At 40.3% G+C, this 25,683-nt stretch overlaps 2 protein-coding genes across 3 annotated transcripts; one reads left to right on the forward strand and one right to left on the reverse strand.

The window, feature by feature from the left end:
* Window positions 1-268: 268 nt before the first annotated feature.
* LOC306894945 (uncharacterized protein) lies at window positions 269-7,602 on the reverse strand. Its single transcript, XM_079457798.1, has 5 exons — window positions 7,235-7,602; window positions 6,752-6,861; window positions 3,383-3,472; window positions 3,115-3,285; window positions 269-1,545 (listed from the first exon to the last, which is right to left on the reverse strand). Exons 1-5 carry the CDS (start codon window positions 7,308-7,310, stop codon window positions 1,357-1,359), a joined length of 636 nt encoding a protein of 211 aa, XP_079313924.1. The 5' UTR covers window positions 7,311-7,602; the 3' UTR covers window positions 269-1,356.
* A 983-nt stretch (window positions 7,603-8,585) lies between these two features.
* xylt2 (xylosyltransferase II) lies at window positions 8,586-23,214 on the forward strand. 2 transcript variants are annotated; one of them, XM_079455536.1, is made up of 11 exons: window positions 8,586-8,747; window positions 13,313-13,820; window positions 13,911-14,086; window positions 17,352-17,554; window positions 18,341-18,421; window positions 18,856-19,072; window positions 19,427-19,603; window positions 19,953-20,200; window positions 20,399-20,594; window positions 20,664-20,997; window positions 21,072-23,214. In XM_079455536.1, the coding sequence occupies exons 1-11, from the start codon at window positions 8,616-8,618 to the stop codon at window positions 21,392-21,394; spliced, it is 2,595 nt and encodes an 864-aa protein (XP_079311662.1). In that variant the 5' UTR covers window positions 8,586-8,615; the 3' UTR covers window positions 21,395-23,214. The 2 variants fall into 2 exon arrangements, with proteins under 2 accessions (XP_079311662.1, XP_079311663.1); XM_079455537.1 differs by having other exon boundaries at window positions 8,600-8,747; window positions 21,075-23,214.
* The last annotated feature ends 2,469 nt before the right edge of the window (window positions 23,215-25,683 follow it).

Raw genomic sequence — 25,683 nt, forward strand, 5'->3', positions numbered from 1 at the left:
TACTGCCATAAACAACTTTAATATGTCACATTAACCCCTTAGGGTAAGAAAACCCTTACAAAAGGGGCAACAGGGCCTGGTTGTCAAAGGACATCATGCTTTTAAAAGATGCAAAACTGTCCGCAGAAGACATTGAGAACACAGATACTTTGTCTTTTGAATTTAGTTTTGAATGGAAATAATCCCAAACTAATGCAAAACAAACTTTGGTGTGACTCAACCCCACAGGCAATGGTCATAACTTTAAAACAATGCATTTCAACAGTCTCAGTGTTTGACATATTTATTTACAAGGATACATTATCACATCACATAAAGGATCATTATAAAGAAAGAAAAGACAAACATAATTTATGATTCATTTTATGTTGAAAACAACACACACACACACACACAGAGAAATCACAGTTTGGATAAAATGTTCATGCCTAAAATGTGTTCAAGCTACATAGAAACTAATTAAAAAAAAACATGTTAAAGATCAGAGAACGAAAAGATCTATCAAAACATGGCTTGTTTATCCCTATTAGTGCAAACAGAACATCAATAGCTCCTTTGGTTTGAGAAGAACATATGCCGTCTGTAAAACTTGAAGATAACATGATTTAGAACCCTACACACTTTATAATCTGTTCCTGATCTTATTGTAAAGAAAAGAAACTGTCCATACACTGGGAAATTACACTGAAACTAAATATTATGTTACTGTGACACAAAAATCATGTTACATCATTAAAAGTTGTGATAAATTATCAAAGGAAGAGTTTGGTTCTAAAATGAGATAACTACGTTTTTTAAAGTTTCAAAGATCTTGTTTTTTTATTGTGCATTCCAATTAATATAAATCAAACTGCAGTTGGTTTGTTTAGATTTGAGCCATAATAACTCAAACTAAACAGCTAACTAAAACAATAAAACACAATAAACACATGTTTACATAATAAAAAACATGATTTTTGTTATCTCGTTTTGGAAAAAAACTCTTCAAATGTATCATCAAATATAAATCCTGGTTATGCTCAGCTCTAGAATATAGATCACATTTTGTGAACGCGTTTGCACAGTATGTTCTCTCGCATTGTTTTTATAATATACCCATCCAGTTGCCATGCATGTCTTTATATTGTTTCTTATTTTTCTCTTCCCTTTTTCAAGTAGTGGCCTATCTCCTCTGGTGGTGTAGTGCAAGGTATTGCATAAGCAAGTCATACTTGTGCAGTCTTTCGTAAACACAGCGACTTGACGTCCACGTGTTTGCTACAGTGTTGGTCTGGCCATCAGTCGAGCGATCGGACGTCAGGACGATGATGACCGTGTTCATTTACACTGAGAGTCTTTCTCTTTCATTCCCACGAGTCAATGAACAGTGTCGCTGGGGTTTTGTGAGTCTGTGATGTGAGGTAGAGCTTCATACGCAGGTAAATCCGTACATGCTTCAGAGACTGGAGGTGGAGCATGGGAAGGCTCTTCAGGTGTCAGGATGTCAGAGGGGACGTCGATGGATTGGACGGACTGACGAATGCTCTCTTCGTATGTGGGAGGTGGCTAAAAGAGAGATAAAGCTTGACTTAAAGTCCGAAACCAAATGAATGACCATTGAACAGTTTCAATAAATACTTTTTTCAACGGTTAATTCATGTCTTGAATGATGTTCTGTGAATTATATTTGATTGAGAGATCATTGTTTGTAATATTAGTGGTGTTGGCTTGTACATATTTACGGTCACAGATTTCAACATAAAACCAACGTCAAACTAATGATTTTTTTTCTGGTGAATCATGAAATGGGGATTTACATTTCACATTTTCACATGTATGCATTTGGCAGACGCTTCTATCCAAACGACTTAGATTGCATAGTACAATACTTTTGTTTCGAATCCATGACCTTGGTGTTGTTAGCGCCACGCTCGAACCACTGAGCCAGGAAACATTTATGCTTATGAAGCGTCCAGAATCCAATTTTAGAGACCAGAATAATAAAGACATTTGTGACTTGGTCCAGTAAGCAGTCAGTCAGTAAAGCAAGGTTAATGTTTCCCAAAGATAAAGACCTTTGCGCTTTGCAAATTCATACCGTGGTGTTCAACATTTATTTAAACAAATTGCAGTTAATATTCAGCTTCTACCCTACAGCAGCAGCTTTCCCTCGTGAGTCTTGGATCTTTCCTTCAGCTTCTAAATAAGACACGGCCCAATTTGCAGATTTGACAACTATATCATGCATGTGTTTTTGAATTGTGACGCACTTGTTGTGCAATATTCAAGTGATCCTAGAATATTCTCTCATTAGACTTGTTATTTAGTGTTATTTAGACATATGTAGTGTTGTAATAAGTGAGTTTTGAATGGGAACAGCAGCCCTTAAATGGGCAACAAGCTAATTAAGCTCAATAATGCGGTTAATGGGTTGGTCGCAACCCCCGTGAGCCATCGATTCACCCACTGAAACTTAGATGAATAAGGCAAAGGCAGACGGACAATGAGCCGCATTCTCCTCCAGTGTTTACCTTTCCATATGGGAGGCTAAATGATGTTTGTTGTGCCTTAATTTCCATTATCGTGTGTACTCATGCGTTTCTCTGCCACAAAATCAACAGCAAAGAAATACTTGTCGCTTGATGCGTCACGGCATCAAGAAAGGAAAATGATACTGAGCCTGTTTGTGTGGCGGTGAATGGCATCCATTTCTCAAATCTGATAATATTACCGAGCAGAACATTGAGGGTTATCCTCATATTGAAAATCGAATTGTTATTCGCTTCAAGTTCAATTAGACTGTACATGCAGACAGGCAGCTTACCGTGGGGACACACCGCTGAGAGATGAATTGTTATGAAAGGGAGTCTAATGCTTGCTTTTGTTAGCGGTTGAATGGCTGACAAATCGACATGATTTAAAAAAATATTTTACATTTAAATGCATTACGGGTCCACAAAAAGATCATTTAAAAAAGCCTTATTGAAAACATTACCGCCTTTATATTCCTTATGTACCTCAACCTGCATTTTTAAGATCCAAATAGGTTTTTGAGGTACATTTGTATTGTGATATATTTCTGTTTTTCACAATAAACTATGTCAAACCACAGAAAACCATTCAATCATAAGTCACCTCAGACACGATAGGTCCGCTCAGTCCGAAGCGGTCGGCTATCATCATGTGGATCTGCCGTTGTCTGTCTTTCTTGCGCACGCTCTCATAGGAGGGCAGGCGAGGAAGAGGAGACTCCAGCGAGGAAAGATAGTAACTGCTGGGCACACCAATGAGGAACAAAGACCCCGCCTGACCACCACGCACAAAACAAAACAAAACAAAGATAAGCTAGAACTATTTCATTTATCTAATGTAGAATTTGAAGGAATCAGGGGGAAATGCTTACCCGTGCGCTGACATTATCATGACCCGTGTCACGTGTTTGCTCCATATCGACAAGAGTCTGTCTGCTGTTGTAGTACTGAGGAGGAGCTTCCTGTTAAATCAAACACAAATCTTGTGATATTCTGCTATTTCTTTGCATCACTGCTAATATCATTTTTCGAATAATAGTTGATAGTTTGCATGGCTGAACGTGTGATTCGATGGGCGTCACCGTGTGATGGTTGATTGATTCCCCATCAGATATCGAAACCATCAAGTTACGATCTTTCTACAGCCTATGCGAGTTTCGGCCCCGCCACTACACTGCTTCTGCACCTCGCTCCTCTTCATTTGTTTCCGTCATGAATCCTCTTTCTACTCGTGCAATGAGGGACTTAGACTTCTGGACGGTCGTAAATTACGGTGGACCACCAAGTAACTTCCTCCTCTGCCTCCCCTCCCATCCACAGCTAGATTAGGCAGGCGGACCCCGAGGAATTCCTCCTGCCCAGCCGGACACTCTGTGATTACCCCATACCTAAATAGAAGCCTTTGTGTCCCGGGACAATACAGTGTCTTACTGCGTCATCAGGGTGCTGAGTAACAAACCCCACACTGGTCTATTGAAGGGCCGCCTGTGTTTGGCACCCTTGTTTCTGTGGCAGGTACCACTTAACGATCGTGCTTCATTTTACAGGCCCATAAGTCACCCGGACAGCACTACAACTCCGTCATTAGAGCGCTGGTGGCCCGATACACGCAGAACAAGAGACATAAATCAGGACTGGAGGGAAAGTGCCACCAAGATGGACTAAAATGCCACAGATATTCACAAAAATCACAAAGTAAAGTCTATGTTTTTTATGGGTCACAATTACACGCCCAAGTCACATTTTATGTAAAAATCTGAAATTCAACAAAAAAAGAAATATTTCCCTGACTATGAAGATTTGTGAAATTATTTCTATTTGTTAATGTGCAAAAAGCTTTTTTATGGTATTGTAATGAACTTTTCTTGTTCAATCAGATTCACCCCAGAGAATAAACGTATAAACTGGTTGCACATGTTTACAACACAGCAGGTTACTTAGCAAATAATCTATTTTAGTGGACAGTATTTGTGATGACGGTTATTTTATGTGAAACAATTTACACTCAAAATGTTTTTGTATGTATTAAAGCTGTCAAATCAATGAAATGTAGCCTACTGTTTAAATTGTGTAAATGTAAGTAAAAAAAATACGTAAGTCTGAGAAACTCAAATATTTCTAATAGCATTCACCCAAAATATTAAGTGTATATTATCATAATATTTTATATACTTAATATTATAATACATCAAATATAACTTTTTTCACAGGTTTATGTTTTTAAAAGTTGATATAACGTTTTATTTTTGTGATATTTACTAAGCCACATTCATTATTTTTAATTCACTCAATATCCCCCCAAACCTACAGCAACTATTATGTCCTTGTAGAGCGTTCATGATTTGAGGATATCTTTATCCTTTTAGAGTTTATATTATCAAGAATAACTAAATAAGACACTGTAGTCATTTATTTCTGATTCGAATGTGACATCACAAGCCCATGGGAGAAAGATTTAGATTTTTTTTTTTGATTTTGATTCAATTTATTGTCATTACACACATACAAGTACAGTGCAACGAAATCTAAGACTGTTCACTTTTATCAGTCCATAAAGACTCCACAAGGCAGAGGTTCTGACGGCCGTGACATCACTCACTGTGACGAATGTTGACCTTTCCCATCACCCCTCCCACCCGGGACTCAGAGAGACACGTTTAGTGAAAGTGAGGTCAAGGGTCACCTTCCCTCGCTGGTTTTCACTTTCAACAGTCTCGGAGACTGCCAAAAAAGAGAGACGTTCTTTTGTTTGAAATGTGTGAAAAAGCAAAAGCGTGTAAAATCAGGCCTGAAGTCGGGGGAGGACCTCTTCAGCGGTGTGTGCCTTTTGCAGTGCCTGACCTAAACTACAAGCTTTGTCTCCTCAGAGCCTCACCCCCACCTACCCGCATCAAAACCCTAATGATCAGTGATGGAGGAAATAGCTCGGAAGGAAAATATATGGGTATCAAAATGAGTCAAATGAAGAACTTGCGATACCAAATTTGTACTAGTGTGTGTCAATAGGGGTAATCCTTGATATTTCAATAAATAATTTAACAATTGGTCAACAGTCAGTAAAGAAGAAGAAATGTGTTTGTATTACTCAATGAACTTATTAAAGAAACATTTTGTCAATACAGTGTACACATAAACACATATTTGATCAATGATAACCCATTTTTACACCAATGTGTGAACAGTCATGAACAGCCAGTCGAATGCAATTTCGTTTTAATAGCCACGCACTGCTGACATGTCTCATGGACATTAACCCAGTATGAATGGTTAAACGTTGAACAAACTACGATGAGAGGAAACAGATCACAGAGGAAATGCAGAAACATTTCTGTTAAGTCGTGGTGAAGATAGACACGGGGAGCGGGCTTCCCTGTGTATACTAAGATAAGGTTGAAGCTCCTTCACAGGGAACGGTCACCACAGAAACAGAGCAGGAAAAGGAAGTGCTGAGAATGAACGTTACCCAGGTGTTGCCCCTCTAGAACATGCATCAATGAACGTAAGAGGGGTGAGAGAGGTGAGGACAGCTGTTTCATTTCTGACTGTTTCATTTTTGTAAAACTATCTGCTTTATTATAGTCAGGGTAATGACGATGACCCCGTTTTGTATTGTGGTCATCACTAACACAAACTGTTTGTTTAGATGTTTCCATACTCAAAGATCTGGCCTGCATGGATCTGGACAACTTGTGCATTTGGTAAACGGTAAAGATTCCCAGATACTTTTGACAACCTTCAAAATAGTTCTAAATTGATTTGTGATGACATTTTTGTTTTTTGTTTATTCTTGCTTACGTTTCCTGCTTGCTTTGTTCCTAATGTTCCATGTGAAGTTAACAGTGTCCTGAGCCGAGTCATATTGTTTAGCCGAATACATGATGAGTCAGTGCGCAGACCCTTACAAGAAAGATAATATGTAATCTATGTTTGCGAAGTGTATCGAAAACATTCCGGCAGAACTTCTACGTTTGCGAAAGAAAACCTTTGAACACATTGTTTGATATTGACGTAACCAGACAAGCATTCACTAGCTTCGTTTCATTTAGATTTGTTAAATGTCACAAAATGTTTGGTTTAAAAGAAAAGAAAAATCACAACTGGATACGTGAATTGATTCATGGACTGCATTGAAATGAAATGGAGATTCACGTGGTTTAATGTCTCCTTATTCTGAGATAAACATCTGAGTTTTGAGATCTCGTTCTCAAAAGTTGTATGAGAGACAGCGTATCAGGTCTTACCGTGTCTGTACGAGATTCCCGATAAACCCTCTTTTTGCAGCAGACAGGAATCTTTCTGTACACGATACACAGCAACGCCACAACCAGGACAAAAAACGCAACACAACAGACTGAAAAACAGACACAGATGTGTTACTTCTGCTGTTCATTGTTTCCCATGTATACTCTCCATGAATTGCTCTCCATTCTTATTGTGCCTGCAGAATTCATATGTTGTGTTCATGTCCATAACTTCTGATTATGTGATAAATTCCCCTAATATAAAATACCAGGAATATTGGTCGAGTATAATGCTTTTAGATGTTTTAATGTGGAGAGCATTACATCTACACGAATACATGACCATTATGAATGGCACCATAAGAATCAGATATTAAAATGTTATTTAAGCAAAAAGTTTCTTTTAAACAAAGAAACAAACGTGACAACGCCATCAGCTCAGTAACTCGGTTCTTACAAAAGACACCACGAATCCTTGCTTACATGCGCCCACGTAGACTGTCCTCCGATCCTCTGGTGAGCTCGTGAAGGGCAGAGTTGGAAACACAGTGGTGGACATCTCTGGTGAAAACAACTTTCCGTAAAAGCGACGCAAAGTTTCTCATAACAAGTCTTGAAGCGAGCGGCCTTTCTTCAGCATCATTTCAGAAACAATGTGGCAGCTCGAGTCCCTGTTGAGCACTGAACATCGGTCACGACTCGCATCCAACTCTTCACGACGCAGCCGATACATTGTTGCCATCCATGAATGGACAGCAAATCCTACTACGAAGAAGCGTTTGCTCGTGCACGCTCCGGGAATGTTGCCGGGCAACTGCTGCGCGGACTAATTAATATTCATGAGGTGAGCCTTCGTCGTAGTAGGAGGAGGCTGTGTATTAGAAGCCCGGGGGAACAATGTGGCGAATTTGTTTAGATCCTGTCAGGAATGCACAGAGAGAGAGAGAAAACAAGGAATGCGTTCTTCCTCAGTGTCAAACGTCCTACTATACGCCATCCATCACATACACATTCCTGTCACATGTACTTGTTGCCTTGGATACGGACAGAACTTTGCGCTTTTAAAGTGCGCCGCCTATCAGCAGCATCCCGCAACTTTCCATTCCTCGACAGCCGCAGATTTACATTGGCTTGGGACGTGACTGTTTCGCAGACTGATACATTATGAAAAGTATTCATTAACTTATATCATTAGCTAAACACGTCTGGTGTTTTTCTTTAAAACATATTCTATCATCATTTCATGACACAATACATATCATTTACATTTACATTTTACATTTAGTCATTTAGCAGACGCTTTTATCCAAAGCGACTTACAGACGAGGAAACATTGGAAGCAATTATTACAACATAGGCAACAAAATACATAAGTGCATCAAACTAGTCCATTAAAGCCTAGCACAGTATAAAAAGCTAAGAATAGTGAGGTTAGTAAGTGTTTTTTTTTTTTTTTTCATTTATAAGTACTAGTTATAAGATCATTTATAATGAAATACAGACGAATGTTTACCATATACAGTTAACGTATTCATTCATCCAAAATGATGATTTTCTTTAACCCATAAAAGGATATCTAACGAGTGGCATATCACGAACTGTGTCGCGTTAAGCAATACTATTCATTCTGTAGTTGCGTGTTTTCTCTTCTTTTCGTGATGTGTTGATGTGTTCACGCAAGCAACTAGTCGCTCGGTCACTTTTTGAAGTCTCTTGACGTTGATTCCTTTGAATCGGAATCACCGGGCTATTTCAACGGATGTTTAGCGGTTCGCGGTATGATTCAGTGAGTCGACTCTCGCTGGTGTATCACTCGCGGTTGACGCGCTTCGCAACCAAACGCGATTCGCTGGGATGAGGAAAGATGGTCGCGAGCGCCCGTGTACAGAAGCTCCTCAGACGGTATAAACTCGTAATCGCGGCTGGTTTAACGATATTGCTGATCCAAGGTCTGGTGGTATGGAGTCTGCGGGGTCTGGAGGACGGGGAGGCTGAGGTAAGCGCTGTTTACCGAGGGCGAGTGTGATTTGCCGTTCGATCTGATGGTTTACGGTAGCATGCTAAGCTAAGCTAAAGCCGTCAGTCAGTCTCGTTAGGTGGACTGTTATTGTAGTAAATGAAGTGTTTTTAATGAAATAGTTACGTGTAATCGGAAATGACTTTATTTTAAAAACACAACTAGTGTATTTTTAATTTTCAGATGCGATTGTCATTCAGGGTGATTTGTTTAGCCCGGCGTCGGCTTTTAAATGACTTGACTCCCCTACTGCTGTACGTTATGTCAAAACTTACCGATCTGTCTACGTATAAACACCGTTCTGAGGATGTGTAGAAGCGCGCAGTGAGCTGCTTATACGGCAACTTGGCCCTTTCTGTTTCCAAACATAAGTTAGTCAGCTGCATTCGAGACAGCATTTAATAACATCGTAGTTTTGGCAGCATAGCTCACAACCTAGTGCGTCCCCTACACAGACAGCATCCTAGTCTCAACCTGCTGAGCTGGCAAACTGCTGTGTTAAAGGGATACTTCACCCCAAAAATGAAAACTCTGTCATTATTGACTCTCCTTCGAATTGGTCCAAATCTGTATAAATGTATTTGATGAACACAGAGAAAGATATTTGTAAGAATGACCAGACAGACCTTGACTCCCATTGACTCCCATTGTAGGAAATCAATACAATGGTAGTCGAAAGTGCCTCAGAACGTTTAGCTGTCCTTCATTCTTTAAAACTTCTTATTTTACATTTAGTCATTTAGCAGACGCTTTTATCCAAATCGACTTACAAAGAATTAAGGGAGCAATAAGCGATAAACAGAACAATCTAAATGATAATGTATTTTTTCTAACTATGGGAGTCAATGGGGGTCAATATCTGTGTGGTTATAACCATTCTTCCAAACTTCTTTCTGTGTTCATCAGAACAAAGACATTTATACACATTTGGACCAACTCGAAGGAGAGGAACGATGACAGAAGTTTCATTTTTGGGGGAAGTATCCCTTTAATAAACGTGATTCATAAGTATTCAAGTATGTTCAGGAGTACGACATTCATATTAAAGGGATACTTCCCCCAAAAATGAAACTTCTGGTGTCTAGGTGTGCAGCTGGGCTAAGTTTTGAGGAATAGTCGATCACTGAGTCCATTCATTATTTTATAAACCTGGCCCTGTGATGTTTATATATTGAACATTCTGTATCTATAGCCCTTAGGAGGGCTTCATATTGATCCTTAGAAAGATACATGTTATTCGTCATTAGACAGGATTTGCTCAACTGTAGTTAAACAACATTATTAGTTACTAATGATGTTATAGGTGGAGATAAACCCTGCCAGGGTTAATTCATAAACTATTATTAAGAGGCCCTTGATCACTTAACCTCGGGATACTCCAGGATGAACTACTTGAAGGACTGTTTGGATTAAATCCTAACTGAATAAGTAATAGATGAATGACGACCTGTCCACTGCTTAAAGGAGTAGTTCACTTCTAATAAGTCCACATTGACTGTCCATAGCATTTTTGAATTCCCTACTATGGAAAGTCAAAGAGGACTCGAAGTGAACTACTCCTTTAAGAGCTATATATTAATGTAAAAAACGTTTGGAAAGGGTTTACGAGTTACAACGGGTATCAGGAATGTGCTGTCGTGTCTGGATTCCTGCTCTCAGCATTTAGCGTGATCTTGCAGAATTTCACTGTCCTCCTGCAGTGAATGATTCCCTGCCTCTATGAATGTAGGAACAGTCTCAAGCAAAACCTTTCTAAAAGTTAACAGTGCAAACTCAATAATTGCAATGTCAAAATCATGCGGATAAGTCCGAATGAGATGATGACAGTCAGTGATATGAATGGATCGCTGCGGTTTAGCCTGGGGGGGATTTTTACATATATATATATATAAAGTTTTTTTAATTCAAAGTAAATTAAAATGGAATAATGTAATCATTCTATATTTAGGCGTCAATATAAGATTTCATACTTAGATGGAAATAAAAGTTTTATTATGTAAACAACAGTAAACAATATTAATATTTATTATGATTTAAATGAATCGGTATTTAAATGAAAAGGCAATCTCATCTCAGTTTGAAACATAAAATGTCAGTTATTTGCGAATTATAGAGAATATCGGCCAGTACTAAAAAGATGATTCCCCAGATGATCGCTTTTAAACACAGCCATCTAGATGATGATTTAAATTCCAAGTGACTGTTATAAGAATGAACAACACAGTGCCGCTGCAGTGCCATACACACACAGACGTGATAAACTCGCCGGCTCCTAGATGTTCACATTTCCTTGTTTTTCAAAGTTTTGCTTTTTGTTTATGCCTGCAATAAAGGTTAAATATTTTGGTAATGAAAATAAGAGCTAAGAGTTAAATGAGTGATTATTATTTGTAAATTATTCCAGAAGTAAGAAACTATTTATCTTTATATTAATGCACACTTAAAGAATGAGAGAGCGCTAAAAGGACTCAACACTATAAATATCTCAATATTGTATTCTGTATTTATTCTAACTGTATATCCTGCACTTGCTAATTGCACATCTGGTTAGACCTAAACTACATTTTGTTACACTGTACTCTGTACTTGTATATGTGTAATGACAATAAAGTTGAATCTAATCTAATCTAAAAAAAATGTTAGCTAGTTAGCTTTACCCTGAAGAAAACAGCTTTTTAGTAAGTTTTCTGTTGTTTATGATGAGCATATCTCTGAACTTTTGATCATACCGTGTATGTGTCACATTTGGGTTACCGGGGCGGCTAACATGAGCAGCATCCCACAGGGGTTAACTCCCCAATTCTCCCAAAAAAGCAAGGCAAATGAAAGAGCCCGCCCACACGCCAACCTACGGGCGAGATCCGCTTACTGCAGCTCGTTACTGTTGCGATAGTGGAGTTTAGGTGTTTGTTTGTTCACAGCATTTCAGTGATGGATGTTATATAAACGGTGGACATAATGCTGGATTTTGAGATCATTTGAAATATCGATAGATGGCACGATCCCAGTGCTAAAAGATGCCGGACATGAACTAGTCAAACTAAGTCATATATGTTTGTTGTTTGTTGGCAATCGGCATGTGCATGCGTAATGTAAAAAAACACAAAGGGATTAATGCGATGATGTGTTGTGTGCTCCCACTGCCTGCCTCCAGCAGCTTGTGTTTTTTTTTAAATAAACGTACAGCTGTATCACTCTATTATAATTTTTATCAAACTAAATACTCTTCAAAAATATTTGTCATCCTGAAGAGCTCCTAAAAAAAACCCGCCTTGGCATGTTGCACATGTTTGCTAATTGGTCCTCATGGGAATGTGGCACTCCTCCATGCATCACTTTCACTCATACTTGTACTGTAGATGGACATGCTGTGTGGCACCATACTGCAGATTATACAGTGGCTGCTGATTTTTCACTGGGGCAACTTGTTTCGACAATCCATGTGTTTTTATGGACTGGCAAAGACTGTTGTGCGGCAACAGGAAGTGGTGGGAATGTTTGTTATTTCTCACTCGCTAGTTACATATTTCCAGTACCACAATGGCTAATGTCATGGTTGTGGTGAGCTGTTTTTGTCCTACCAGGAAACAAGATGCATATTTTTAAGCTTCTTTTTTTCAAAAGTACTCTATCACTTATGAGGCTCTCTTTTAGGATCCTGCCTAGGGTTGGGCATCGTTTCAAATTTATTGATTCTGCATATTGATTCCGATACTTTGTTTCGATTTCAAAGTGGTAAAGCAATAAAAGTCAAGCCAAAAAGGGATGCTTCATCAAAACTTTTTTAGCAAAACTTTTAAATGAATTGTGTATACACAATACATGTGTACTTCAGGTTGAGCGCAACGCATCAAACTGCAAATTGCATTCTTGTAATTCGATACGATGAACCAACAACAGATATTGCTGGGGACACCCGTCTTGTAACATAATAGTTTGTCACAATAATTACACTTTGCTTTGTCTTTTTGTGATTTCGCAAAATATATCAATTCATACAGAACTATTTGTAGTATATACAGATACAGAGATATCGGATCAGTGCTCCGTATCAAGCGATACCCTGAGCCCAGGTATCGGAATCAGGGAGGGAAAAAAAGAGCATCGAAACATCTCTAATTACAAATATATTGTAAATGTGTGTTTATATCTTGTTTTGAATGGCGTAAGGCACGCATACCTATTTTTAAGCTATACATTTTTTTATCTTGTTTTACTCTTTGTTAAACCACTGTGGAGGCCATTTGTGCTTTAGGATTATGGCTCTTTGTTTCTATATTTGTTTGCATTCTGCGCTCTCTCTCAAACCTCCCTCTGCGATTCCCATTTTTCATTACGAGTTGCTGTGTCCTCCAGATTCCCGCCACTAAACTAGGTGACTTCACTAAAAATAGCTCCGACAAGAGCTGAGGAAACAACAAAAATGAAAAACAAAGCAAACACAAACCTCTGGGCTCCCCACAACATCAGTTGTGTTAAATCATAATGCTTTGGAGGAATTTGGTATGAGGCGTCTTACTGATTCTATTTTATTTGTCTCTCAGCGGAAACACAGGCGCTCCAAGTTGCCTGACCACAATGGACAGGGCCAGAAGATGGACCCTTCTGCCTTCGACAGGCAAAACGCACTGTCTGGGGCGAACCACGGCCCAAGGACAGTGAGCCTGGATCGGCCAGCCGTGACCAGCATCATCAGGAAGGGGTCTAGACGAAAAAACAAGTCCTCTTTGAAAGACAAGAGTGTCAAAAGGCCAGACGATGGAGTTGAAAAAGTGGCCCACTACGATCCCTCCAGCAGCCGTAACTTCAGTGAGACACGGGTGGGGGAAATCCACCTGGTTGCGCCAGGAGAAGCGGGCAGCGTTGAGGGGGCTCCTCATGTTCCAAGTAGTGACTTTGTACCCAAGTGTGAGATCTCTGGCAAAGACGCCCTGTCCGCCCTCCACCGTGCAGTTTCACGGCAGTGCAGACAAGAGATCGCCAACATCGTATGCCAGCACCAAGCGGGACAGCTGATGCCACAGTTTTTGCCTCAATTTTGTCCACAACATGGTAAAGTCTATTGGTAAATGTTATTTATCAAGTATTTTTAAAAGCTGATGTGTTTATAACTACATTGCCATTTGTCTGTCTGGTCTTAAGTCATTTCCAGTGCAGTCCAACATGTGGACTTCACAGACACAGACCTCTCAAAGGTGAAGAACCCAGTCAGGGTTGTTTTTGTGCTAGTGGTTCATGGGCGAGCAGTCCGACAGCTGAAACGTCTACTCAAAGCCATCTATCACAAGAACCACTATTACTACATCCACGTAGACAAGGTAAGTTATGTTTTGTCAGGTCAACCTTCTTTATGTAGCGCTTTTTACAATTTGTATTGTAACAAAGCAGCTGTACAATAAAACATATTGACTATTAGCAAAACATATTAAGTTGTATATGTATAAGGTTATACAAGTCAAATCAAAAAAGGTGAAAACACAGAAGACAGACAGACACACACAGATTCAGACACAGCCACACACAAAACACTCCACACAACACACACAGACACACATACAAATGCGCACACAAACAGACACGCAGACACACGCACAGGGGCCATCACCTAGAACCACACATCCAAGATAAGGAGAGAGAAACACAGGTCAAATAATAAACAGACTATAAATTCCTATATGCGGTGTTAATTAAATAAAACGTTACAATTCTAGCAGCCCCCCCGGCCAGGCAAACCAGTGATTATCATTAATAATCTAATACCAGCTGAAATTTTGTAGTGAAGACGTGTCAAGTCGCCGCATCCTTCTTTTTCCAGCTCTATCATCTTAGCTTTTGTCAGGTCTGGTCATGAACTGCGTCCTGCCCGCTCTGGAAATCTTTGAACAATGAGTCAAGACTGGCTGAGAGTAGAGTACTGTTCTGCACTCTTTGATGCAACAAATGCATCAGTTGTTATTGGAAGTGTCCCTGGTTCCGGTTGATCTAACTAATGCAGCCTGAACCTTCGGAATATATATATTATGATAGTGTAGTGTGTGCAAGATTAAAAAGATGCGTCTTTAGTCTGGTTTTAAACTGACAGAGTGTGTCTGCCTCCCGGACAGTGCAGATTGTTCCAGAGTTTAGGCGCTAGATAGGAAACAGATCTACCACCTGCACTTGATTTTGATTTTTTTAAGATGGAAAAACGCAATTTTACACGTGTTGGCGACATGGTTCTCAAATGAGAGGGTACTATCAAATAAAATGGCAAGATTCTTTGCTGACAACAAGGGTTTTTTGGAACATCCATCAATAGTTAAACAGTATTCTTGGTTGTTACGTAGGGCGGTTTTCAGTCCAATAAGTAACACTACAGTTTTATCAGAGTTCAGTAATAAAAATGTTTACTCATCCAGTTTTTTATATCGACTATGCATTCCACTATTCGATGAAATTGCTGTGTTTCATGAGGCTTCGAGGAAATATAAAGTTGCGTATCATCAGCATAACAGTGAAAGCTAACTCTGTGTCGCTTTATTATATCTCCTAGAGGTAGCACGTATAACACGAAGAGCATAGGCCCTAAGACGGAGCCCTGTGGTACACCATACTGGACACTAGCAATTTGCTTGACACCTCATTGTTTATTGCTTCATATTAAAAATGGTCGGATAAATAAGATCTAAACCATTTCAAAACTATTCCATTAATGGCAACATAATTTTCGAGTCTGTGTAGGAGCGTGCTGTGGTCAGTGGTTTCGAATGCAGCACTAAGGTCGAGCAGCACCAATAAGGAGATACAACCTTGGTCAGACCCGATAAGCAGATCATTTGTAACTCTGATCAAAGCAGTCTTTGTACTGTGATGTGCTCTAAATCCAGACTGGAAATCTTCATTGATGTCATTTCTTTGGAGGAAGAAACAATTGGGTTTAGACTACTTTTTTCAGATCTTTAGATATGAAAGATAGATTCGATATAGGTCTGTAGTTAACTAGTTCTCTAGGTTCGAGATGGGGTTCTTTGACAAGGGGCACCTTTGACACCTTATATGCTTTGGGCACATGTCCTAGTGTCAGAGATGAGTTAATAATGCTAAGAAGAGGATCTTAAATTTCTGGGAGCATCTCTTTCAGTAGATTTGTAGGTATAGGGTCTAGCAAGCATGTTGTTGTTCAAGCTGGTTGCGTAGTTATAATTTTTGATGAAAAGCATTATTCGTGCCGCTTTAGGTGTTCATTACACCACGGTATCGGGCTGTCATTTTTAATCTTCTTTAAGCGCAGAGGAGCTACTGTGTCTAGCGTTTCTGTTTGCGGCCAGTACTAGTTCTGATAAGAACCCACCAAATTCTTTAACAAAATCTGTGTGGTGCCCTGGAGGCCTATATACAATAGCCAGAATACATTTTAAAGATGTTTTATCCTTAGTCTGCTTCCTGACCTGGGCCCCAGTGAGTCAAGTTTTAGCATTAAGACTATGTGCCATATTTCTAGACAGGAGGGAAGCACCAGCCCAGGAGGGGTGGAGACCGTCACTTTTCAAAAGGTCAGGTCTGCCCTCAAAACTCTTCCAGTTATTTATAAAAACAATATCATTCTGCAGGCACCACTCAGACAACCAGCCATTTAGTGATGATACTCTGCTATGCATCTCATCACCACGGTAAGCAGGAAGGGGGCCAGAGAATATTACAGTGTCTGACATCGTACTTGCGAGCTCACACACCACCATCCTTCTTGCTAGCTCACAGTTAATGCCCAACAGATTGTTATCGTTATAGCACTTACCACTGGAAAAGTTGAACTAGCATCAGGTGGACCTCTGGTCCTCATCTTGTTTCCCTCTTTTATCTGTCACATCCTGTCTATACTCTACTGTCCTGCACAATAAGGGCAGAAACAGTCCAAAATGTAACTAATGTAATATATTTTAAAGTGTTTAAGATGAACTTATTGGCAGTTGGACATTCAAGGTGAGTGTGGAATTTTGAGGGCCAACCAAGCCTGTGTTTATTGGAAAATTGGCTTTCTCACACCCTGACACGATTGACACCCTGAGTCCAGTTTCATTTTTGGTTATTTCGTGTTCTAGCATTCTAACAGCAAAATCTTCAGAGCGAAACTAAATCCCTGTCCCAGCAGCTGAGGAAAGTGCTAGGATGCGTTATGACAGCTAGAGGAGCTTCAGAACCAGAGCGAGTGCTCTATTGCAATAACATGAATATTACAGTTCTGCCACGATGTACTCGCCCTCATTACAATGTTGCTTTTTTACACAATCATGGTTCATAGTGACTTTATCGAGCTCCAAATAAGTAAAAAAAGCACCATGTCATTCATGTCTCATACACTGTATTCCAAATCTCATAACTCAATGTAGTAAACTGTTTTTATAATTGTATGTGTTTTTGGAGCTTGACTGGAATGGCCATTATAACTGTTGTTTCTAATAGAGCGAAGAGAATATAAAAAAAGCCACATGCAGCTGAACAAGTCATGCAAAGGATAATGGCATAAATGTCCTTTTGGATAAACTGCTTTGTATATCAAGGTGAATATTTCAGGTTGATAAAGTTATATTATATTTTTTCCCGCAGCGGTCGAACTACATGCATCGTGAGGTGTTGCACATGGCTGAGCTCTACCCCAATGTAAGGGCCACGCCCTGGCGCATGGTCACCATCTGGGGCGGGGCCAGTCTGCTGAAGGCGTATTTGCGCAGCATGCAAGATCTTCTGTCCATGCTGGACTGGAAATGGGATTACTTCATCAATCTCAGTGCCACGGACTTTCCCACCAGGTCAGCAGAAAAATATCTTCCGATGTAATGTGCATTAACTTATTATTTGTTTAGTTATGCAGACAAATTATAATATGGTGCAAGAGATAAGTGAATCATGGGTACCAGTCACTAGATCATTAAACATCATTGCATGAGATATTAAGGATGCACCAACAGTGTTTTTTTTTTTTTTTTTGCTGGAGCAGTTATTATAACAACTTTTTCCAGTATTTCAGTATTTCACTTGCTCTGCAATTTAAACTCTCTGCATTAAATTATGCAAATCCATTGAAGTTGTTAGGCTCCTGTGTCATGTTTTTTCAGACACATCTATATTTTGAACTGTATTTTTGGATAAGAAAACCAGGCTATTCCTGCTATTACTTATATGCCAATGGTTAAAAACAATTAATTTCTGCAACCGATACATTGGTTAATCTATTTTAGATATCCTCATATTAAACTAGAGAAGACTTTATAACTGAGAGGGGAAGGCTTTCTTGCTTTCTCTGTAGTCTGGTCCGGGTGGATTTCCGTAACGCATCAGAGCTTTACAAGTTTATCCCTGCAGCTGTTGGAGCTTTTCCTTCTTTTAAAGCAAGCTAAAACAGACAAATCGCTGTAAATGGTCGGATGCACACACAGATGTTCATGTCAAACGAATCCTGTCAGAAGCACTTAATTCCTGCCTGAAGACGTCTTCACATTCAGTCATTCCCACTCCGCAGTCAGCGCTGTATTTGTGGCATAATCCCTGTTTTTTATCTTTCATTTTCCTCCTCCTGCACTATCGGCGTAAAACAGGACCAACGATGAGCTCGTAGCATTTCTCTCCCAGAACCACGACAAGAACTTCTTGAAGTCTCACGGCAGAGAAAACGCAAGGTAGGCCTTTGAATCTTTTCACAACGTTAATATCAGATTTGACAAAATAATTATAGAATCTTTTACTAAGACTTTCATAAAATCTTTTTTCCACCTTGAACACATAAACCAAATGTTTTGTTGTTTATAAACATTACACATGATGAAGGCCTGCAGCAGTGTTGCCTATGATGTAATTTCCCATTTGACAACATGACTTCCTGCATGTCTCCAGTGTTTCTCAACTCTGTATGGAAACCCAACAACAGTACACAATTGAAGTGGCTTCTTAACTTGACACATTCATTTCATCATTATTCTGTTAAACACATCACAGTTGAAGTCTTTTGCAAACAACTTTTTACTTTCTAACATACGTCTGTATGAATGGCATTTTTGGACCAGTAGTGATTTATTTTATAAATAATAAGTTTCTTTGGTATCTTCTCATGTAGGTTTATTAAGAAGCAGGGTTTGGACCGGCTATTCCACGAATGTGACAACCACATGTGGCGTCTGGGCGAGCGCACCATCCCTGAGGGGCTGGAGGTGTCCGGAGGCTCAGACTGGTTCGCCCTCACACGGAAGTTTGTGGAGTATGTGATGAACTCTCAGGACGAGCTGGTGACGGGACTCAAGCAGTTTTACACCTATGCCCTTCTGCCCGCTGAGGTACTACAAGATCCTCAAATCCAGTTCTGATGTTCTTCTCCTGACAGCAGACATACAAATTGTGGAAACAGAATTTTACCTGTCATTTGATGTATTGTGATATTCCCAGGGGAATCTCCTGAAACATGCCCGGATTGCATTTTATGACAGAATCTAAAGAAAGAAAGAATAATAGCAGTTTGCATAAAGAATTTACGTTCTATAAGGTTATTTCAAACAAAAAATCTCCCACAAGTACAGTAGCAAAAGTTTCATGTTCAATTTTAAGGAAATTGTTTATGTATCACTATCTTTCCCATGTTTGTTTTATTGGCACAGCAGAAGGTCTAAGCTTATATTTTTTCTGTTTCTCAGTCTTTCTTTCACACCGTCCTGGGAAACAGCCATATGTGTGAGACTTTGGTGGACAACAACTTGCGTGTGACCAACTGGAACAGGAAGCTGGGCTGTAAGTGTCAGTATAAGCACATAGTGGACTGGTGCGGCTGTTCACCCAATGACTTCAAACCTACAGACCTCATCAGAATACAGGTGAGCTCTTATTTCCAGCTGACAGGGGCTGATGAACTCTTGTTGTATCATGTGAAGATGTGCAATCAGTGGATGTGTGACTAAAACACTGAAATGTACAATATTACAATATAAGTCTTTTTTTCTTGTCTGTGTACAAACAAATTATGAGTCAACTTTAAGACACTGTTTTCTGCTATGTTGATTATTTTCCACTTGAAATCAATGTGGTTTTATTTAGTTCACTACACCGCTAATGAAGAAACACTTTGTGCTTGAGTACTGTCTTGCTGCTCTTGAATGTTTTCGTCTGTGCTGTTAACCACATTTAGTGTTTATAGAGACTGATCCCTGCCATCTCCCTCAACAGCAGCTGACGCGGCCCACGTTCTTTGCCCGCAAGTTTGAATCCACCGTGAATCAGGAGGCCATTGAGATCTTGGACACACATCTATATGGGCAGTACCCACCGGGCACATTGGCACTAAAGGCGTACTGGGAGAGTCTGTTTGAACAGGCCGATGGGGTTTCATCACTCAATGATGTGGCCCTCACCGCATACTCCTCCTTCTTTAGACTGGGCCTCCAGAGACAAGGGAGCACTACTGACACCTGCAGGTCACTACACTTCTCTCTGTCCCGTTGTCTCTCCGTCTGTCTGTCTATGGGTACTATGTCTCTGTCTATCCATCCATCTGTCTCTCTCCTACTGTCTGTCTCTCTATCAATCCTTTTTTTGAAGAAAGCACGTTTCCTTTTCTGAAGAAATAAGACACAATTTCATAAGAAGTCGTCCATATTTTTTGCCCCCTTCAGGTTTGAGCCCATTGGCTACCCCATCTCGGTACACTTGTATTTTTATGACGAGCGTTTCCAAGGTTACCTGGTTAGGCAGGAGGTGCAGAATGTGGCAAGCAGGTCACGGGAGACACTGGAGGTATGGGCTGTTCCCCAGGCAACGCTGCAGCTGGAACACAACCTTCATGAGTTTGAGCGACTCAAGCACCTTGAGGTGAGAAACCGAGATGCGATAGAATAAGATAATAGGAAAACGAGATCAAAGTTTGTGGTTGTTGTTTAGGTGGGAACCGAGTGGGACCCAAAGGAGCGAATCTTCCGTAACTTTGGCAGCGTGATGGGACCTCTGGACGAACCGGTGGCGGTACAGAAGTGGGCTCGTGGACCCAACCTTACAGCCACCATAGTGTGGATCGACCCAGCACACATAGTGGCGGCCTCCTATGACATCAGCATAGATGTAGAAGCAGAGTTCACGCAGTACAAGCCGCCGCTTCAGCGCCCCCTCAGGCCTGGAGTGTGGACCGTACGTTTACTGCGTCAGTGGGAACGTGTAGTGGAAGCCCGTTTTCTGGTCATGCCACTTGCCTTTAAAGGACGTGAGCCCCTCCGCGCAGGTGAGACGTCGAGTGGACTTCGATTCCAATCTAATTTTTTTGCAAATAAACATTCACATGCTATTTCTTTTCAGAAGACCACGGCTGGATTCACGCCGGTCCTCCGGGTAACGTGTACCTGGAGCAAAGCTTCCAGCAGCTCTCTCGCGTCTTGAAGCTGCCCCCCAGTGTGCCCGCCCTGCAGGAGGCACAGAAGAAAGCCGCCCTGGTCGGGAAGCCGCTGGAGGCCTGGGTGGACGGCTCTGTGGGAGCCTTCTGGGTCAGCGGAGATATATGCTCAGAGAACACCTCGTCCTGTCCCACCATAGTACTCTGCACCAAGACCTCCTGGAGCTCGCTGTCCCCCGACCCCAAATCTGAACTGGGAGAGGTTAAACGCGACGGGCGTATTAGGTAGCCCCGAGACCTTGAACACCTGGGGAAGATGGGTCTGCGAGATGTTTACCGGTGGAGGTCTTTGGGACCACCGCTTTACTAGTCAAGGCACCTTCTGTCGAGGGTCGAGAGAATTTTGCACAAGAAGACTGGCAGACGTTGTACGAGTTCTGTTTTTGTAAATCAATGTTCAGATGTCTACTACATGCGTTGTTATAAGGAGTCTTATTAGCACAGAGGTTAAGGAGAGTGTTTGTAAAGATCCGAAGTTTGTTCTTTTTTACGAAAACAGTGCACATTTATTTCTCTGTAAAACACTGGCCAAACATCTTAGCTGAAGGTGTTTGAGGTCAGTCGCTTGAGTTCTCCGGGTGTATCGCTGTGTTTATTTTGAAGCATTGATATCAAAACTTCAGAAGCAGATGAAGTGCACTTTACTGTAAAGCAAGCTCACTTCTGATTGGCTCATTCTCAGAAGAGGAGGGGCTTGTCGAATCATGAATTTCAGCCAACAAGATGCTGCTCAGAGATGCGAAATTGCATGGAATTGATATACAGCAACAAGTTAACTAATGACAACCGGGGCCGTCCAACACTTTTGAGTCTGACTTATATTGTTTAAGACTCACCCTGCTGAATATCTCTATCATCTATACGTCATCATCGGCGTTTATAGTATTTCACACTAAACTCTGGTCTTCCGTCATGTTCTGTTCTCAGCTCTGAGCACTTTTTTGCTCTTTATCTTATGTTACTAATTCGATCGGTCCACTAGCTGCTGTTCTGAGATCTGTGTTAAGAGATAGTTCACAATACAAGAGAAACTCTGTCATTTACTCAACCTCATGTCACATGTGACTTTTCTTCGGTGGTACGAAGAATGTTTTTGAAGGATGTTCACGCTGCTCTTTACTTTGTTACCGATGTTAGTGAATAGATACAGTAAGAAAGGTCCATGACACTCGTACGCTTTATTCTAAGCCTTTAGAAGCTGAATGAGGTTAAGTGATCAAAATCATAAATATCTGCAATTCTTATTTGCCAGTGACATCAAAACTGCGTGAGACTTAACCACGTTTAAATGTCGAACGTGGCTGTTCAAACTGTTCCTCTTACTAAATGTGTATAGCTTCAGAAAATGTGTCATTTTGCGCACAAGTCATTTGGACTGCTTAAACAGTGCTTTTGTGTTTTTTTTATTCATAAGTAAAAGAAGTAAGTTTGGACAGAATTAAATGTTTCTTTGAACTGTTTCTTAAACAAAATGAAGAAAAAACACATGATTTGGTTTATAATGTCCGTCTCTATTTCATTTTGTCATAGCTGGATGTCACTTTTTGACCACTTACATTACATGGTTGTTTCTGTGTTGTGTGTGCTTTTTTATTTCATGTCTTCATTTAAAAACACTTTACAGACAAAGTCTTACAGAAAATTTATCGTTTGGTGTCACGAGTTCTGTTTCTGTTATAAAGTAGTCCATAATTTGTCGGGCTGTTTCATGTTGATTTACTCTTCAGAAAATACTTTGTTTTAGGTTTAAAGTGTCCTTTTCTCTTCGTTACATGCTTCAGCGAAGCTTTCTTGGTAGGAAAGAAAAAAAATGAAACGATAGTGCAAAAAAATGAATGAATGAATGAATGAATGATATTTCTATATTCAAAGTCATATTGTCAGACTGTAAAGTGAGACTTTGAGAATGCTGCTTCATCTTCTGTTGTATGCCTTGTTCTCCGTTGTGTGTGTCACCAGGTCACATGGGTGTGGGTCACACTGAACCAGAGGCTTGTTTTTTTAGGGCTGATGGGCAGCGACAGATGGCACAATAAATATGTGAAATCAAGGTACAGTGTCATGTCTTATTTCTGAATTAATTTAATATTTTTACAATGTTTTCAATATAATTTTCCATCATTGTTTACATCCTCATAAGTTAGGACTAAATCCCTTACTCGTGCATACGCTTAAAATGTGTTGTGATACTCTGCACTTACTGGTCACATCAGCTGGAACAATAATACTAAAGAACCATCTCTGTAGTGATGTCATGTTCTGTGCCGAGGCTTGGGTGCGTGTGCGGAGAAATCCGAGAAATTCTGTACGCGGTTCGAATCTTGCCACGACATTTTGACAGCGATATAAAAAAAAATACACAAGCACATTCACTGCCCTCTGCCCAGTTTAGCCTAGACACTTTCCAGTTTTAGAAAAGTAATATTGCCCCTTATGCCTATTTTGACCAAATAATTGATTTACACACATTGATAGCCCCTTTTATTTCAAGTCAATACATGTTTTACACAGTTAGGTTATACAATCATTATATACCACCAGAAAATACACATTATATTCATATAAATAGATTAGTCTATGTGAAAATGGATTGTTGTCTTCACCGTTATTTCTAAGCCTTAACTTTCGCAAAATACAGTGTATCCCAGACCACATCAGGCACATCTGTAATGTGTCTGCTTGTTTTACACTCTTTGGCCACCAGGTGGTATTGTGAGCAAATGAAGCCTCGAGAACCACTTGGCTGAAAAGGTTCAATGCTTCATGTGGCTACATCTCGCCACCACTACGTTTCTGTTATATCATATTGTCAGAATGAAAAGCAGTGCAGTATACTGTACTTCTACTGAAGGGCAGCTTTCATTGGTTCGGCTGCAGAAAACCATTGTTGCTATGGCAATGGCATTCTCTGCCCTGTCACCTGCCGTGTGCGGTTTCATCCATTGTGCGCTTTCTTCCGGCCTTTCTTAACTGAATGAATGATGGGGGATTTAAGTGATATCAAACATAGATGAGACCGTTATGAAATAGTAATGGAGTTTGAAAGCCTGCGAGTGTGCTATGAGAAGGAAATGCGTGCAGGATTTGGTTTGTTCAACATGTGTGTGTCTTCTGCACTAAAAAATACGTTCCATACATTCATTAAACTTCTCAAAAGCAGATATTCAAGTCACCCACAACTATTTTTACACAGCACCCCCGAAAAACCTGATGCTCTCATCTCTACAGGGATGAGACAGCTCCTGGATTTCATTAAAACACACAGAAACATTGTGAGACGTTAAACCCGAGCACAAACTCACATCTGCTCTACAGGTGATAGATGCGATCGATTTGCTTTTGCAGCCTCTGGCCAAACTCGAGGCGGATGTGATTACCATGGCAACCAGTACTGGATGACGCCCACGGAGATGTCACGCTGCCCTGTGTGATGCTTAGAAGGGGCCGTAAGTGTGAGACGTTGATAGGAGGCGGTGTGTTTGTGACAGCGGATGTTAGTGGTCTAGAGGGATTTGGATGGTTGCTAGGGTGTTCGAGATGGTTTCTAAGGTGTTGTTCCGTGTGTTTGCACCATGTTGCCATGGTGTTGTTCTGATAGGTTACCAGGACTAAAGAGTTTGTGTGATTTATATGATCAAGCATCTTCTGGTTGATAGGGATTTACTAAAAACGGTTAAAGCTGTCTATAAAACGTAAAAAAAACTGTAATAGTGCTGGTTGCCCTGGCAAACACAATTAGTAACATCCATTTGATTGATCTCTGTGTCAGAGATGTGAGAGTGGATGGATGGAGAGCTCCTTTCTGCCCCCGAAACACTTGAAACAAATAGCAGGTGTCCATGTGATAGTGACTAATCTGTTTTTACAACTGTGATGGTCGCTGCAGCCTCACAGCTCATGTGATTTATTCATCACAGTTCAGCTGCACGACAGCCATCATGCTATGAGCATCTTAAGATGCAGCGATGAAGAAATGAACAATTTTATTACGCTCAGTTATTGCATTGGGTTCGTCCTTTGTCTCCGTGTGTGTACGTGGTTCACATTGTATTTTCAACAGAACAAAATGAGTTGTGAACGCATGTAATCCCAGAAATGCACATCATTTTGATATGACGACAAAAGGCAAAACAAGACTATAACCGTGGCCCAATTTGAATTTGTGTTATGAAATATTGACATGTCCATTAAGTACACAAATACGACTTTATTTGTATGTTTCATGTACCTTTCCATTTTATTGCTCAAAACTATGTGGACCTAAAAATGGTTGATTTAAGAAACGTTTGTGTTATTTCTCTTTGAAACAAATGCAACTTGGTGCCCCATATTTAAATATTTTGCACAACCAGCTTTTGGAGTCTATTGGGATTTATCTTCCATGATATCTCTGTTGTCTGCTGCAGATCAAACTAGCTGGAGTGGGGAAGACGTCTCTGTTAGTTAAGTTTAGAAAATTCATCTCGGGAACCTTCACCGCTACTGTCGGCATTGGCTTCACGGTGAGTCTCTCAGAAG

This window comes from Barbatula barbatula, assembly GCF_947034865.1.
Source record: "Barbatula barbatula genome assembly, chromosome: 5".
NCBI lineage: Eukaryota > Metazoa > Chordata > Actinopteri > Cypriniformes > Nemacheilidae > Barbatula > Barbatula barbatula.